An 18340-nucleotide genomic window follows, 5' to 3' on the forward strand; every position below is an offset into this window, starting at 1 on the left:
GCTGGGCAGCGGCTTCTCCGGTTCACGGAGACGACCGAGCGTAACCTTGCTCCAATTTGGCGTGACGTTGCGTGACCTTTTATGGGGCGAGGTTGTAAATTCAGCGAGGTCCGGGTGTTTTTGATGCGAGCCAGGAACTCGTCCGCAACCCCCGGTCCCGGTATGACGGTCATGCACACACGCATGACAAATTGATAGCAAATTGATAAATCTTGAGCCACACGTCGCCAGGAGAGGAGGACTTCAAGGTCAGGGACGGGTTTCATAATGCCGGGGACGTAATTTAATGGGAATAATAAATAAGATCGTGACCTTATTGGAATGGGAGCAAAAAAAAAACAACAACAGATCGCGAGGGATGAAAAACCCTTTTGATGCGTGTCCTCGGTTATCGATAACCAAGATGGGCTCTGGGCAAGGAATGATCAAATAAAAGAGAGATCTTATCATATCAAGGCATGCTTCTAAATATGCTAGACATTATAAATATTATTACATGATTGATGAAGCCAAGTTTACTGATCATGTTGCACGATATGATGGGGATTATGAAATATATGATTACGATTCGATTACACAAATCATCTGAAACTTATACAGTTTTCTATTAAAAAAGGGCTTAACTAGTAAATTCTACAAATAATTCGATTGCTCATGGAATGTGAAATTCATGAAATCGTTTAAGGCGTTAAAAGGGTTTTTTTTTCATAAATTTGTACCTTCATGCGAAGGTACTATTCATGCGAATAGTTTTGAGCGTTATCAAACACATTTTAATTAATTGGTAGGTAATTCACTCGCCGCCTAGTAAACTAATTTATATCCGTTAGATGATGAATTCTGTGTCGCCTGCATAAAGTACACTCTCTGGTTAATGGTGCGATGAGAGTAGAACGTTATGTATGTGGGCTGCACTCCGAATGACTGTCAAAAACAAGTTGATCGCTACGTGGTGGCGTGATGGTCGTTGAAACCACGCGATGGAATGTGTTGCACCTACATACAATTGAAAGCTGGATAGAGGAAAGTTTAATTAACTATGTTCAAAACTCATTTCAGTTTGCTGATTTATTTTGCTTGGAATAGGAGACATCTCATTAGCAACAGTTAAAATGGCGCATTATTGGTGCTTCTCTTTAGCTTTTTTCATCGTTAAACTCTGTTTCTATTATCTGCAATTCAATTGCTAACTTTTCATCACATTTTTTTTGTTTTGTGCATTGCCGTTATCAAATCGGTTGTTTTTTAAATACCGATTCACTGAATTTTCTACCTGGTAATGAGTATGAAATGTAACTGACCTATTACGGGGAAAAATAGCTTTAAATTAATTTTCTCTTCCTTTAATATTCCTTGAATAATTACTACGTGGCTGCAGCAAATTGCTGAAAGCAACATATTTATAATTATAATCCAACTCGCATTAAATCATCATCAAAGGGCTTCTGTGTTAGAAGACTTATGTTACACACGTGCCTAAAGGCTTATATTTTCCACGATGCAAATCATATCACCACTCGACCGGTAATCAAAAACATACAGCATGAAACCGAACCCGATGATACAATGGTCACGCAGAGCAGCAAATCATTGAAATGATTATTTACCACCAATCATTACCGGTGTTTGCCGATGAATTACAGACCGTGCTTATTATTGCGATTGCAACTAAGCCATACTTCGATTAATGTTTGCGAATTAGGTTGCGTGAACCGGTGCACCAGGTGGGTGGTTTATGCTATTCCCCCCCCCCCCCCCCCGAAACAATTAACCCCCCTCCCGCTTTCTTCTATCTATCAATGAGCAAACGAGTTTGATCAATTGGTAGCTAACCAACCAGCTGCTGCTGCAGCTCCCGAACGGTTGCGTTCAACTCAATCAACGCTACAAAGTGTCCATTTAAATGACATCGGGAGAGGGAGAGTGGGAGTGTGAGTGCATGTTGTGTAGCAACAGCACCACCAAAGCAGCAGGTAAATGCGTAATCGAAACTGTCGCCCCGGTTGTTTTGGGGTCCAGCTTTCCAACATCGAGGTCACTATTCCAGGAAAGCAAGATCCGCCGCACCTCTCTCCCCTTGGTATTTTGATGCAGCTGCATTGCAATCGATAGAAAGCGCACAAGCGACTAACCTGCCGCTGGTGATGCTAAGTGGTATGGAGCAGCGATCGAGGTTGAACTCGTTAATCATGTCTCAGCCTCGGAGCTACGAGCCCTTCGAATTCGGTTCTGGCCACTGGCAACATGGCCACCGTGGAGCAATATTTCGACAATCGATTACAAAACGGAATGCACTTAATCTGCGAGCCTTTGCTGGCGGTCACGCTGGACGGACGGAGCAGCAGCATCGAGGGCCAGCGATTTTGAGTAAAATATTGATTTCCATGCCCCAGCCACTGGGGCCGGCAGCGAAGCGAACCTTATGTTGCACTGCACATTACAGCAAGGTGGCATTGCATACTTTGCGCCATTTCGCACACACACACACACACACACACACACACATCGGAGATTGGATATTATTTATCATTTTTATGCTCCAGTATGTATGCAGCGATCAACTGGCCCTGCAATGGCTACCTACACACATCTCGAGCGGTCAGGTATGAGCGTGCATAGTTAATCCTTCATTTTGCCGTCATTTCCCCCACCCCTCCCCCTTAACCGATCATGCAATGCAATCTGCTGATCACGCTGAGGCGATGGTGTAAATTAATCAAGACCGACAGTGCACCAAATTGATAGCGAATGTGGAGCGCAATCGAGGAGCAGCAGCAGCAGCAGCAGCAACAGCAACAGCAACATCGTGTCGTCGGAAGGTGATAGTATGATTTATCACATCGCCAATCGCCACCGAACTGATGAGTGTGCATGATTTGATGATTTATCGCCACACAATTACAAAAAAGTAGCAGCTAAAAGCCGGTTCAAGCTGCATCAATATGCACTTAGACGAGCGCATGGCCAAATGGCAAAATGGCGCCTAGCGCCCATCATTTGTTCCACCATAAACGCCATTATGTACGCCGATCATCACATCAGTATGCTGCATTGAGTGTCAAAGGAGAGGCTAAGCGCCCTCGGGGGTCCTATCCCCCGGTACAGAGATGCACTTTCCATAAAGGACAGAAATTGCTTTCGCAAAACTCTATTATCCGGTGGTTAAGTGAGTGGAGCTATTTTGGGCACCACCACCACCACCTCCGCGGCCAGCCACTTTCGATTCTTCCATCATCTGCACTTGTGTGGTGTGGTGGGACCCCCATCCCCAAACCAGTTTCCTTCGTTCTGGTGAACGAAGAAAAGCTACCATAAATTGGATTTGCATATTTGGCTCGTTCATCCCGCAAGAAGATAGCCATTACTTGCCCTTCCACCCCACCGACCCACTCGCCCGGTGATCGATATTACCGCACAAAAACACCACCCCCACCACACACACACCCTGGTACTACTTTCGCCGCATCATGCTTTCCCATTAAAAATTATGCTTACGCATGGTCTGTCGCAGGCAAATGGTGGTGTGCAGACGGGTGGTACTGGAGGTGGTGTTGGTGCCGATAATGATATTACTCCATCCCAGCATCAACCAGCAGCAGCAATACCAGCGCCACCTGCGAGATGAGTAAAGTTCGTCTTTCTGGTATATGGTGGCATGCTATGGTACGGTGCCCGTACCCATGTGCACTATTTGCATAAATTATGCAAACTTAATGTTCACCAGTGCAAACAGCATCGGTGTGTGTGTGTGTGTGGACATGGCGGCATGGTCGTCGGGCGAGGACTGGGTTAGTAGTTTGAGGCCGGTGGCTGCTTAGCTTGGACCTAGTTCGACGTCGCTGCCGTCGTCACTTCGACCGAACCGACTCATCCATCAGCTGTGATCGGTGCTATAGTCCCTCTTCCTGGATTAACCCGGTTGGCATGATGGCGGAGCACTTACGCACCGGGCACCAGCCGGAGCCGGTGGATTGTCCGAAGCGATTAATCGATTTATTGGCCAAGACACTCAACGCATTCCTGGAGGGGGGGGCGTGCATGTAAGATGCTTCTTCTTCTGCTGGTGCTGGTCGGTGCTCTCCGGTGGTGGTGATCCAGGTTCCGCCAATGCGGAGAGTTGGATGTTAATGGAACGGGTCGGCGAAAGGGAGGACGAAACTCAATCAGCAGCAGCTTCATCAGCATGTAATTCGATTTCATCGATTTGATGCTCTATGCATCGGCTCCTCGTGGTGGCTTCGTTAGTAGCGTTTGTGTGTGTGTGTTTTGGGAGGAGCTGGTGAATCCCGGGATGATTGGTCGGGGGCAGTTGGCGAAAAGTGGCTTTAATGTAATCGATTATCGACTCCTGCGGTGACGGTATACGTCATTAACGTACGGCTAATGTTGTCGAAAGCGAGGGATGGCTTAGGAGGAGAATCAATTGCAGAGATCATCCAGAGATCCATCCTTCTATGTTTCTAGAGGAAGTGTCTGTTTGGTATCAATTGTAGTTGAAATCGGATAAGAATTCATGCTTTGTCTAATTTCTGTTTTGTATGATTTTATAATTTGATAATGTTTGGTAATTAAAACATTGTCAATCAAAATTATAGCCAAAGTAGTTGGAGCAACCCTAAACTTAAAATCTGATCTCAAGAAGTTATAAAATTATTCTTTTAATTTATTACATGCGTATCCATTGTTTGTCATCGCAGTAAAGTGATCAGACCAATGCTTATCCCGTACGTTCTGGTTTATCGCCCATCTCCACATATAGGTACTTAGTATTATTTCATATTTTTGTAGATTCTATCGCGATTTCATTTCAATTTGTATGTCAAAACATCGAAACGAAGCTTACAGACTGTCAATACAGTTGACAGAAATCCAACGCTGCAGAAATCCAAAATAATCCGTGTGTTCTGTATATTACTAGATATTCTATAGAATTGTCTGTGTGATCCTTTTCCTACTTGGCACATATTTATCCGGTCTATCCTTTCCATCACTGGCAGCACCACTGGCTTTTTGACAAACCGATCTCTAGCATTTGTTTAATATTTTATTATGGTGGTTCGGTCAAGGTTTATCCCGAAAGCGTAGAACCATTGATGCATATTGCAACCGGGATAATCCAATATTCAAAAGTGATCACGTCGAAAAAGGTCCCGCAAAAACCATATCCACCGATACAATCTCAAATATCATCGATCTCACTTAAGCACTGCTCTGCAATTTGTCAATCAAACGGTAAGCCATTCGGACGTTCGTGTATATGGTGCATATGCACCTCGTACGTTGTTTCTCTCTGGGAAAAGCTCTCGAAAAACGGGGCCTCGGTACCGAACCAGCAACCACTTCAGTGGTCGAGCACCGGAACCGGCTGTCCACAGGGTCACAGGTCCACGGTGTCATCACTCATCGGCTTCGCGAGCAAATGATTGTCACAAACCCTCTCGTCAGATTCGCAGGAAAGATCGAAGGCGGCAGGTGCATCCGTCACGTCCGGACACAGCAACTCATTGCAGTTGTCAGCTGGCAGCAGCATTATTTTGACAAGTACTGGCGGCCAGCATATCCTCTAACCTCCATTGGGTCTACTACTGTACCACGCTTTGAACAGTCCATAACGATTTGTCTGGAGAGTTTGTACACTGTACATGAACGCGAATGCACTCACACATACTATGCACTTCGTTTCGTCTTCCGTTGCAGATCGTTAACCAACAACGCCATCACGGTTCCAGTGCTGTCGCGTCGTCCATGTCAGTACCCGGCGAGGCTCGGTGTACGGTGGATCCGTACCGCTGAAGAGGACACTCGTGATGGCGACCTGCTAATGCAGCGAGCGACAACGGCAGAGCCAAAGTGCTACTGAACCCACTGGTAGCCCTTCCTTTCGCGTAGCCTCGGGCTCAGGGCTCTGGCCTAGCTCCAGCAAACATGGGCACCGTGGTTTGCCTTCCGGCCGGTCCTGACCTGATATCGCAGTGCAACCGTTGTGCCGCGTGTCTCCCGAAAGCGTTCGGCAAACGAGGTGAGTTCATTTTTTGTCCCTCTTTTCTCAATTCCAGTTATTTGAACATTCGTTAAGTTTCTCTTTCATAAAGTAAGCTACCTTGTTGTGTTTTGAAGTACTGTGCGAAGAAGGAAAATGGGGTGGCAAATCTAGCAAAGTCGTCAGAGTAAAAATGTACTTTCAAACAAATGGGCTTCGGTGTGTTGCAACATCACGAAATTCATAACTATTTCAACGCTATTATTCATAGTGATTTCAACATCAATAATGTTGCTCAAATATTTCTTAACTTTCTTGAGATAGTAAATATCTGATAAGTTTGTCCTGTAGTGATGATGCATTGTTGGAAGTATTTATCAAACTCCCAACACCCTTAAAGTTACTACACGTATCTTTCTTCTCATTTTTGGGATACGTAATATAGGATAAGATCGCTACATTATTCTATACCACAATGATAAACAAACTCTATTATTTGCAGTGAATGGTTAATAAGTCATTTGTCTTGTTATAAGTGACTTCATTCGGGGATTCGCTGATGGCTTTCAGGATATAATTTCCCCAAACTTGTTCAATTTTATCACCAATTTTTAAAGATTTTAAACACCGACAAACATGATGTTATTTCTGTTACTGTTCTCTTATATTTGACTTTTTTAGTATACCTGATTTTTAGTAATTTAGTAGAGATATGTTTTTTACAATTTTCGAAAAAGTTCTACGAAAACGGTTAAAAAACGGCTAAATTAAATTCAAATTGAGCTTCAAGCGTCTGTCAGCTAGAGGACGCTAGTTCACAGCGCCATCTATGAAAAAATACTCGAAACATTTTTTATTTGAATTAACCGTTTTTTTTATCGTTTTCTAGAATTTTTTTTATAAAACTAAAAAATGCCGAAAAATCTTATTAAATACGTACCTAAAATACCTTAAAGACGACATTTTGCATTGAAGGATCGCGTCAGGATTTATGGTTAATCGTCGGAATAATCGCCGCCTTGTTTAAATGCTTTCAATCGAAAGTAATCAATTTAGAAGTCCCCAAATCTTTGGAATTTTCCACATTTTATTGTAATGTTTAATGTAAGGATTATGGTTGATCAGAAATAGGACAGACCTATTAACCTGCAGACAAATTAAACACCAGAGACGGATATATATTTGTTTGGTGAACATCAATTAGTATGCATAACACGTTTAATCGTTAATCAGCGATTAGACACCTTATTTTTTGTTTTATCATTTCGATTTGTTTCATCAGTGCAAAACGTTGCTTACAAAACATAACTCTAAAACTATCAACATATTTCTAGGTACATTTACGCGCTGTCCAACAGTGCCATCCAGCGACAGTGTGTATAGGCTGGCCGTAAGTCGACATGATTCTTTTTATCGTGTCCTGTGTGTTGTTGGTGTGTCCCTTCTTCCGCACGTACCTTTCCTCACAAACCACCTCCCTCTCTCTTGGTTGGCTTTCTTGGAGTGGATTTTCGGACAACGATCCTAGTGTGTACACGCTCGTACTGCACCGTTTCCCGGCTGCCTACTACCGGCCACGTTTTGTTTCCGCTTAAAAAGGTGTAAAATCTTCCATAGAACCATGTCTTTCGGCTTCGATTTGCTTCACCGACTGGCAATGTGCTACGCACGCTGCTACGGTCCCTGTTTCGCAGATTTGTTTTGATCATTTTCTTCCTCCAAATGCGCTGATCCTCCCGCGTAGCATAACCGAGGCGAGCCGGGTTTTTTGTGAAAATCAAAAGAAAATCGAATCCCTGTTTTGAAAATGAGTTCTGTCTGTCTGTGAAATGGATGTCTCGCCCCGACAGGGTTCGGTACACCGTTGCCTTTGATTTCTGTTCGGTCGATTATTTAGAGAGCTACCTTCTCGCTGTCTTTCTCGCTGTTTTTTTCGCTGTGCTATACACTTCCTTCTTTTCGTTTCATCTCTCAGCGGTCTTCCCGCTGCTATCCTTCTATCGTGTTTGATGTTCAATACTACTGTGTGTGTTTGTGTGTAGTTGGGTGTGTGTGTTGTGTGTATATGTGTCTCTTAAATAGGAAAAAAAACCCCAGCGGAAAGCTCACTTGCCGATGCGAAATGTGTTTTATAATCGTTTTCCATATGAAAATTCGCTGATCTGTCATTCTTTTTACAAGCCACGTCAACACTTCTAATACACATGCACAAACCACAACACTTTAGATACCACAATTTCTGTCTTTTTCATCTCTCTCTTAACACACCCTTACCTTGGCAGACTACTAGAAATGTTTCCGGAAAGTTGCCCCTGACAGCCCTTACCTACATCTTCCATTCTTGTCTTTGTAGGAAGCACACCAAGCCAGTGACGGGACGGTAACGCATCGACTCATTGAAGGTAAGTCTCGCTCTGATTTGCCCCATAATTGACATCTCTACCCAATGCCATTTAAATCACAACATGCTAATGCTCTTCGAAAAATGGGACCACGCAGCCGTGTCGTGACGGACGGACGGACGGAAGTCCGCTCCGTGTCCGAGGCCGGAAGTGGTGAGGCCGAGTTTACGACCGGAGGCTGTAGACTGCCACGTCAAATAACCGGACAGCGGGTCCCGTCTGACGTGCGTGATGTAATGAATGTCGATATCGATACGCGCCGCCCAACATTCCGGGGAATCTGGCGGAAAGTCCAACAAGACACCAGACCACCCGGTTTTTCGCACCCTTATCAACCCGTCCAGCGACCCTCCTTAACTTCCACCGTAAACGGAGTGGAATGTGAGGTTATGTTTGTTTTTTTTGTTCGTCTTCTTTAAATCTTAAATCCACCAAGGAATAGACAATCCCAAACGAAGTAAACAAACGTCCGGACACTGGCCGCGGACACTCCACCCTTCCGGAAGGACCTCCCTTAAAAACGAAGGGAGGATATCAAACGCCAATCGATCGGTGAGCTTACCAGGCGTCGTTTGTCAGGCTATTTATTGGCCCTGGACAGTCCTGTCCGGGGGGAGTAGGACCCCCTCCCCTCCCCTCTCCCTCCTAGGTGGAAGTGATTTGGAGCGTTCCGTCGTTAGGATCATCCCCCACCACAACCCGCAGCACCGTTGATGTCACTCTAGTTTATGTCACATCCAGCGCTCGCATCCCAGGCCCAGAGGTAACATGAGCCTCGAACCGGGCCGGACCGAACCGGACCGGACTTGGAGGTCTTTGTTTTTCCGGCCCAGCGGTCCCACCGGATCTGCTTCTTCATTTTAGCAGCAATCCTTCCCCCCAAAACAAAAACACAACAAAAAATCCTTTCGACTAGTCCCGGACCCGGACCATAAATGGCCGACTAGCGGCCGTGTTGGCAGAGTGTTGGACCGTCATCGCCTCGGTTGCTGATTTCGGATCCATTTCGTTATCCTGTTCCTGGCCGGCTGGTCCCCTCCCCAGGGAAGAAAGGGTAGTTCATGGAGGGTTGGTGGTGAAAATAATATAAAATTCCCATAAAATCAAGTTTCGCCTTCGGTTGCGTTTCGTCGCCGGACCGGGCCGGGGTTTGAGATACCTGCCCATAATGGCTGACCTTGGCAGGAGCAGCACAACTATACGCGCTCCGGTCATTATAATCAGCACCTTCACACTAACACACGGACCGTTAGTAATGGGGCGGAGGAGGTATGTTGTCGGTCGGTTAGTCGGCGGTCCAACAACACACATAAGACGACCGCAACAGCGGGCATAATCATCTGGTTCTGTGGCGTTATCCCAGGGTACACTTATACTCCGAGCAAGTCACTTCTAACTCCCAGGAGAGCGTCTCCAGGAATAGACTTCGGGCCGGTCCGTCGGTCGATTGGAACGGAAGTGAAACAACACAAGCGACAACGACACCGTGACGTCACGGACGTACAGTGGCCAGTCGAGGGGGCCAGTCGTTGAGCCTGGCTGGCTCTGGTCTGGCCATAGAAAATGCTAATTCTATTGATTTTTACGACCAATTTCGGTGGCGGTGGCAACGGCGCAAAGAATGGCGAAGAAAGCAACACCGGCAGCAACAGGACGACCGCTCGCCGATCCGCTGATCCGATCCAATGCCGTGGCCGATGGACATGCCAGGAACGTGGTGGTCCTTCCTGCGTCACTCCGGTCAGAAGAGAGAAACGATGCCTACTTTTGCCGGCCTAATGAATGTACGTGTCGAAGCTCTGTCGGCTAATGGGCGGCTTGTATGTGTGCCCAAAGAGTTGTTGTGTAAGTGCTCAGCCCACTACACTACTAGCAGGCTGTGTGTGCATGTGTGTGTGTGTGTGTGTACATGTTGGCTGTCGACCGTAATACGATGGCAAATATTTTATTTACTGGCCAACATAATCGAATCGCTAGTCCACCGCCACCTTCACCTTCACCTTCTGTATGTGTGTGTGTGTGTGTGTGTGTGTGTGTGTGTGTGTGTGTGTGTGCATGGTGTTTGTGTGGTTCCGAACTTTCGACAAGCACCTTTCGAAGGCGAGTTGCTACACATACCGATGCCAGCGTGGAGCGGACGGGGGTTTTGGGGTGAGTGGCAGGGTTGCCCTATCTATCCTCTGGAAGAAGAGGAAGAAAAAATGGAGGAAGAAGAAACCAATGTCCTTGCTCCACGAAAAGGCGCGCTTCGGGCAAGGAAAAGGCCACGTTGAAAGGTGGTTTCACCCTCGCAACCAGACTGTCATGGCCAGTGACCACTGGAAGGAATTGAATTCTGATGTCGTTTCGTGGAAGGTGACGATTGAGCTGCACGGAGAAAAATACCACCGCTGGCTTACAGGTGTAGTCGTCTACCTGTGTGTGTGTGTGTGTGTGTGTGTGTGTGTGTGTGTGTGTGTGTGTGTGTGTGTGTGTGTGTGTGTGTGTGTGTGTGTGTGTGTGTGTGTGTGTGTGTGTCTTTGTGTGAAGGAATTAAGGGGTTTTTTCCTTCCGTTCTGTTTTTGTTGGTCTCCGCTCGGATCCTTCGTCCGCGTAGTGAGCGTTCAATTGCGAGGACGATAATGGTAGTTTGGAGAGGGTGGACGCTCCATACCGCCCGGACTTGCTCCTCAGCAGCGGAAGGCTGTCGATAATGAATTCAGTGAATAGCTAACTTGCCTCACGTTTATTATTCATTGTTGTGCGCTCGGCACTGTGGCCTTACCTATTCGCTCTATTGATTAGGAAGGAATTCCGATACTGATCAAATAAGTCGAACTTCTCAAAGGCGAAGCCGCTTTTGGCTGGGTTGAAGGCTTCTTTTCCTGTCCCGAAGCGAATCCTCTTAGTGACATTGACGTAGCGCGGTGGGCGGAGAAGAAAGAATCCTTTGAATGAAGCGCCCGTTTTGGAAATCGCTTTGCTGCCAATTGACAGACGGTGTTAGTGAGAGGAAGCTCTTCTTTACTTAACATTTGTATGGAGTGGTACGTCCATTACCGTTGAATTGTTAACATAAGAGACCGTTAAGTTGAAATGTTTTTTGTATTGGTACTATTTACTTTGCTTGGTGATTTCGTAGCATATCGTGGTTCGTTAATGATCCTTCTTCACCTACTTTTTCCTATAATCTGGATTGTATAGCGGCAATGTTGGCTACTCAGCTCAAAACTAACGACTTAACACAGCTCCATAAAAAGTCATCAAGAGGCGTTAAATCGCACTAACGAGGCTGCTTGTTAACAGAGCCACTTCTCGGTAGAAAGTTGCCAACAAGTTGATTTGGCATACCGGAATCGGCTGTCAAGCGTACCGCCGCGGCCAATTGCTCCCGTTTGGCGGAAACGAAATGTCGTCGATGTTTAGCTGATTAATTTCTGGAAGCAGCTAACCGTTTGCCATTCAGTGTAATAAGTGTAGCTGGAAGGAAATATAAATCAATAATTTTGTTAGGAACAGGAGCAGTCGTAGTAATGTTACTATTTCGACGGCATAAATGGGTCACAAAAGTTGGGTAAATAGTATTTGTCTGACCATATTGAGCGGTAATGTCAACACAGTTTGCCTCTGGCAGCGGTAAAACTTTTGTAATCGCTATTAAAACTTGAGAAGTAAATCAAATACCCTCGAAATGGTCTATTATCAGATGAATTTCCTGTCGACGACATCCAGCTCATTCGCCACTTTCACTTCTGTTAATGATGATTTAGTACAAGATCCTCTTATCCTCTGCTGTGAGTCAATCTCATACACACTTTAATGGTTTATCAATATTGAAGCAGCTTTTCTTCGTCGAAAGTACGTCCACTATCATTATCGACCTTCTGCGACATCCTGGACTCGACCCGACCGGGACCAAACGATAGAAGATGTCACATACGGTCGGCTTCTACACCGGCCCATCGTCCTTCTTTTCCCAGTGGGAGCTTGTTGAGGTTCAGATGAACGCGCACGATGAAAGCCACCGTCCGTTATAAATTCATGGATCTTGACTAAAGCGGAACACGGTGCCGATGGCCCCAGCGCCAACGATGGCAGCAGATAATCAACCGGACAAGCGGCACGTTTAATTAATGAGCAATCGATCATGGCAAGGCAGACAGGTAGGTAGGAGGTCTTCCGGCCTTGGCACAGCCGGGGATCCGGGGAAGTGGGACACATAAGACCCGGTTACCATGATGCAGCAAGCGAGTATTCTACTGCCGGTTTGATAGCAGTGATTGGAGGCCGTGCTGTGCGGTTCACGACCAGGCGTGCCAGGAACACACCACAATTTGCAAACTATCTTGGCGTTGATCAACGCCAACATCAAACCAAGGGAGCAGGACACTACACACCAGCACCAGCAGCTGGAACAGCAGCAGCAGGGATCGTCGATGCCCTTTTTTAATTAAAAAGCTCTCGGAGCGATTTTTATGACCAGCCGCCGAGCCTCTATCTCCTGGTCAACACACACACAGACACAAACACACACACATATTCTACCATTCTGGTGAGGATGCTCCATCCCGGGAACACCGGTTCATTGTCTCCCTGGAGTTCGGTTATGTGCGAGGCGGTCGTTGTTTTCATCTTCCTGTGAGGGTCTGTTTCCCCTAATTGGTTCATTACTAGTGCCGGTGTGCCCCGTTCCGGTCGCTCCGGCCAGCGAATTGGAATGGTACTCGGCCAGCAACGTCAGCAGGAGCGGCGGCAGCTTCGTGCTTAAAGGTGGTACGACTGTCGACGACAATGGCAAGCAATAATGGTATAAATAATAAAAATCCTCCTACCCTAATGTCCTTCTGTGGTTCCCCCCGGGGGCCTTCGCCTTTATAACCGACGTCACCATCACTACCACGGATGTGGTTCCGTTGTGCCGTAGAGGACCTCTGATCGATTTTGCACATCTTTATTCCAGTGTCCAGTTCGGGAATTCCCGTTCAGTCATTTGAAACACGTTGACTACCAGATTTTCGGGCCACTACATCCCAAAGATCCGTCGCGAGTATTTATTGGACAAAATGTGAGGCACGATGGAATTAAGAAGGGGTTCAACCGGAAACACCACCTCCAACGCCAGCCCTTGCCGCTGACAAATCCCCGGAAAAATGTCGGGAATTGAAGGATCCCGAGCCGAGATTTTCGGAAGCTTTTCCCCGATGTGTCCCGGAAAACAAAACAAAGGACCTTCTCTTCTGGAGACAAATTTTAGCCTTCACGCTCGCCTCTGTTCGCCGGTGAGGAATCTTCTTCGTTCCAAGGGTGATCCCTGAGTAACTTGAGTACCGTTTTGCATTCTCGGTCGCGTTACTTTGAACCTTTTTCGCCTTTTCTTTTTTTTGGGTAGGGCACGGAATGAGGGCTTGCAGGGAAATGTGCCAGGTTGGGTGCAAAGGGTAGGGGCTAAGAGATTTGTGATATTCATGTCGCGCGAGAAAGCCACCCTCACCCTTCTTCGCTGCGTCACAGACAAAACAATGCGATGACAACGCGCTTCCTGGCCCCGAATATTATGGTGGTTGGAGGGGTGAGTTTGGTGGGGCAGGGCGGGAAAGGGAACATAAAACAGAAAAAAACCGGCGAACGACAAACGCACCACTGGAGGAGAGGGTGGCCGCAATAGGAAGGGTGTGTCTGGATGTTATTGTTAGCGGGAAGTAGCCTCGGCTTAAGTGCTTCCAGTGACGGCGAGGACGAGGCTGGCGACGACGACGACGACGACGACGACGACGACGGTGAGGACGATAATAGATAGGCAAGCTTCCGGTCTGCGTGCCATCCTCCAAGTTTAGGCGATCTTTGAGGCGGTCTTGAGGCTAACAGAAGGGCCCTCGACTCGGTTCTGCCTAACGAACCCACCTGGACGTGTCAAGAACTCCTTGCCCGGCTGTCGACTGCCGTTCTTCTTGCGGGATGGGGGGAGTGGAGTCGATGGAGATGAGCGGGGCAGAAAAGTAAGAAGAAACATAAACACCCACACTCACACATACACACACAGAAACACAGGGCGTGTAAGTGGGTGTATCACTCTCGCGAAGCAAAAAACGGTTTGGCGAACGGCGCGCTGGATGGGGGTTGCGGGCATGATTTGGCCATTTGGCGGCAGTGGAAATCGTGCGAGCGAGCGAACGCGAGTGAGTGTGCGGCGAGGATTCATAAATCTTGTCTGCGCCCCTCATTTATGGCCTCCCCCGCCCTTCTTGTGCGAGTGAGGATGAAAGGAGCAGAGTGCTCTGTTCGCGTGGGTGTGAGTGTATCATCACGATGTGTAGACGGCGATGTGGCGACGACGCATCCGGAAAATATGTTGGCCGATCATGAATTTCCAGTGCCGCCGGCAGCGAGGGTCTCCGAAGCGCCGATGGTGCTGGCGAAGATAAATGTGAACTTGAAAATGATCACCGGATGACCGGCGGATGGGTCCGGATAAAATCACACGGTGGTGTGTTCCGCGCGCGTGTTAACGATCCGAGCAATATCGTTCAGTAAACGATTTAACCCAACACTACTACGCTCCCAGCTGATTTGAGCGAGAGATAGAGCATCGTTTTGTGAACAGAGATTAGAGTAACGCTGTCTGGCAATACAGATAACATTTGTCTTCGTCGCCGATGTGGCCAGTGTTGATAACTGTCGGCCAACGGAATGAGTAACAATCGTTATGTGGTCAATCATTTGGTCATTTAATGAACGGTTCTAGTTGTAATTTCCTAGATGATTGCTTTAAAAATATGATTTCGAGATCATCGATTGGATGTGTTTTCTCCAATACCTGGCCAGCTTATTTGGAAGGTCAGCTTCAAGCAACAACATGTCCTTAGGTCAATAGATCGAATACCAAAGACATATGTACCGTAAATCACACAAGGAAAACTGATGAAAAGCTTCGAAAGATTGCAAAAGGAACACCATCAGTAACAACAGCCAGTGCCACTGGCACGGTTGACCTACAACCTGCGAACGTACGATGCGGTTAACAGCTGTGAATTCAACTAGAGGAAGTGCTGCACCATCCAACACATCAGCAAAAGTTGTGCAGAAGGCGTCGAGCGCCATAATATGAGCAAATAGTTTGTGCAAAGGATGATTGCACTTGCAGCTCAACTACCAGCATTCAAAAGACCAACAAGGGGGAGGGTCGGGGAAGTGCGGGAGCAAAAGTCAAACCATTATCGAACACAGAACAACTTTGTCGATTGTCGATTGCAGCGTGTTCGAGAGTAAGGGTCGAGTCGTGCTGCTGCTGCTGCTGCTGCAAGTGTTCGACCATAAAAATGAAACTGCATCTAGCCAGAAGCCTGGTGCTGGTGATGATTGTTGGCCGTTGGGGAGGGGGGAGGGAGCCGAGCTGCTACATCATTGCAGCAGCATAATCAAACGAAACACATCTCCATTGCAAAATGTGGTGATCCCTCTGGACTGGTGTTGGTTGAGGATAGCATAAAAGTCTGACCGAATCGCTGACCACCATTGGAATTGTTACAATGGAAAAGAGCAAATGGGAATTGTGGTACTTTTTGCAAAGTTTGATCGATTGTGTCCAGGAGCCCCACGGACACGCTCGCTAAGTTCCAGGGCAGCATCATGTGTCTTTGCCTCGACGGTAAATCATGAATGATGGAACACTTTTTCCAGCTGAATCATCGACGAAGCAGCCCACAGGGCTTGGCACTCGAGGCAGCGCACTCGCCAAGAAGACAAGATCTTATTAGCAGCTTTTGTTGGATGGATTCTCTGCAGACCGAGAGAGAGAGAGAGAGATGGAGAAAGCAGAGCAGTAAAAGAAGTGGAGAAGTAAATGACGAGTAGAAGTAGCGGTGGGAAGAAGGGATCCCGGGATGTAAGGACCAAATCCCAAGGGAATGAAGTAACAAATCGATACCGACTCGCGTAGCCCCCGAAGCCAAACGCTGAGATACGATGCCCCAGGAACGAACGGTAAGGACAATACGACTTCGACGGACTGTTGAGGCAAAAATGATGAAGAGAGTCGTCTTCGTCTTCGGCCCTTCCATATCCACTGTAGTGCCACAGGCTGGCTCCATTACAGCTGCCATCCCGTTTTACTTCGGGATGTGCGCCGAATTTCGATTCGAAGGACATCCTCGGTACTAATTTCCTCTCTACAAGCATGCCTGCAGCTTACACTTTGCTGCGCAGTGACCGAGGCGTATCGCGATCCAGAGTATACGGAGAAGAACTTTGTGGAAGCGAAGGGACTTTGTGAACTTTTCGACTCGGTTGTTCATTATTTACATCTTTGTCCCTCCCCGGCCTGCCATTTGCGTCAGCTCATAAAAGAAGATATTAAAGCGGCTTATCGGTCAATTTATCAACGGTTAGGTGCCACCATTGCACCAATTTGGTCGCCAGCAATTTACTTACATTTACAACAAGAGACCATCAGTGCAGCTATTGAGTGGTGCGCAGAGTGGATTGAATACTACGTCAGTTCCGGCTCTGCCATCGATTGGTACGCGGCCCGGAGTTGCACGGAATTCTGTAATTGAGGATTTCCGATTCTGGCCCATCGTTACCGAGCTTCGTTCGATTCGTCATTTCTTGACATTGAATTCGGTGAGCACCGTGGCAGCTGAGCCCCTTTTCTGATGGCCGTTTGGTCGTGAAGTGGCCTTCTCGGCGAGCGAGCGAGAGTCAACGGACCTGCGGATGCGGTCCATTCCGGTTGATTAGCGAACAGCTGGGCAAGCTATTTCCGGTCAAATGTTGTCTCCAACTACCGGGGACTCCTTTTTCCATTACTGGCACCGGAAGTAACGAGCCTGGGCAAAGCAACGGGCGGTTAAGGAACTTCTTTCTTCTACCTCCTCAAATAATAATCCATCATTGGATACTTCCAAACATTCAAAGTCCGATAATGGTCTCGCAGGGGACGCATTCAACTTCAAATCCCCCGCTCTCATTGTTGATCCTTGTTGTGGACAATCTCCGGTTCCGTGGGCTCGTTATCCGTGGGCTCGGGCGCAACAGAACACAAGCAGTACTTCAAAGATGAGGCGAAACAAGGTACGAGCGGCGAACGGTTGATCAACCTAATCATGGTTTTAGGAAATGGATTCCGCAGGATAACCACCATTGCGCCATTCCCGGTAAGCGAATGATTTCGTGCAAAACCGAAGGCTGCCACTTACCTTACGCCAGGAATATGGAATAATAAACCTTATTATTGAAGCATGACCCGGGGTTCGTTCGTGATTCGATGCGGACCTGCCCATCGAACATTGTCGACGTGATGGAGGCCAGTCGATCAATCGTTTCCTCAGGTATCGTGCTCCGGGAGATACAGATGCAGAAGGGAAACGGCGCCGCTTGAAAGATGCAATAAATACATCGTCATAGACGACCGGCAGCAGCACGCCCGAGGGAGTAGTCCACGGGAAGCCAACGGGCATCCATGCTCCGTGGAAAAGGGAAGGCAAGGTTTCCGTTTCCAATTTTTCCAATTCCTATTGAGAGCTTCCTTCACCTGGCCAGTCAGGGACACAAGGATGCCCGCAGGCGCGCCACCGTTGCCGAGCGATGGGAATTGGCATCCATTTCCAATCCAATGTATCCTGCCGTTGCCTTCCGGGCGGGCGCGATCTGGCGTGAAAGATTTGAGTTTTGCACTGGAGGTGGCATTGGCGGCGATCCTGGTGAGCACGTCGGCACACACACACACACACGTGGCTTCAAGGCCAAATTACCTTGCCTCATTTCGGGAGCCCTCGCGTGATGCTGCCCGCTTCCAATCCGGCAATAGATGTGTTGTGCCAAGACTTTTTCTCAAGTATTCACCGCACGTGCACTCGAAGATTGGTTAGAAGCTCGTGCACTTTCTACGAAATCGAAACCTATTCCCCACTCTCCTTCCAGTATGGCCACGGTTCAAATACCGAAAAGTATTTTTGATGTGATATCAGTTTCCATCGTCAGT

General features: G+C 47.4%; 1 protein-coding gene across 1 annotated transcript in view; it reads left to right on the forward strand.

Annotated features, from left to right (window-relative positions):
- Positions 1 to 5856: 5856 nt before the first annotated feature.
- LOC125952297 (dual specificity calcium/calmodulin-dependent 3',5'-cyclic nucleotide phosphodiesterase 1A-like) overlaps positions 5857 to 18340 on the forward strand; it is a 198418-nt gene continuing 185934 nt past the window's right edge. The window contains exons 1-3 of the mRNA XM_049681702.1: positions 5857 to 6019; positions 7315 to 7370; positions 8334 to 8382. Coding sequence (XP_049537659.1) covers positions 5926 to 6019; positions 7315 to 7370; positions 8334 to 8382 — 199 coding nt within the window. The 5' untranslated portion in view covers positions 5857 to 5925. The remainder of the gene's footprint in view (positions 6020 to 7314; positions 7371 to 8333; positions 8383 to 18340) is intronic.

This window comes from Anopheles darlingi, chromosome 2 (assembly GCF_943734745.1).
Source record: "Anopheles darlingi chromosome 2, idAnoDarlMG_H_01, whole genome shotgun sequence".
In the NCBI taxonomy this organism is placed as follows: Eukaryota; Metazoa; Arthropoda; class Insecta; order Diptera; family Culicidae; genus Anopheles; species Anopheles darlingi.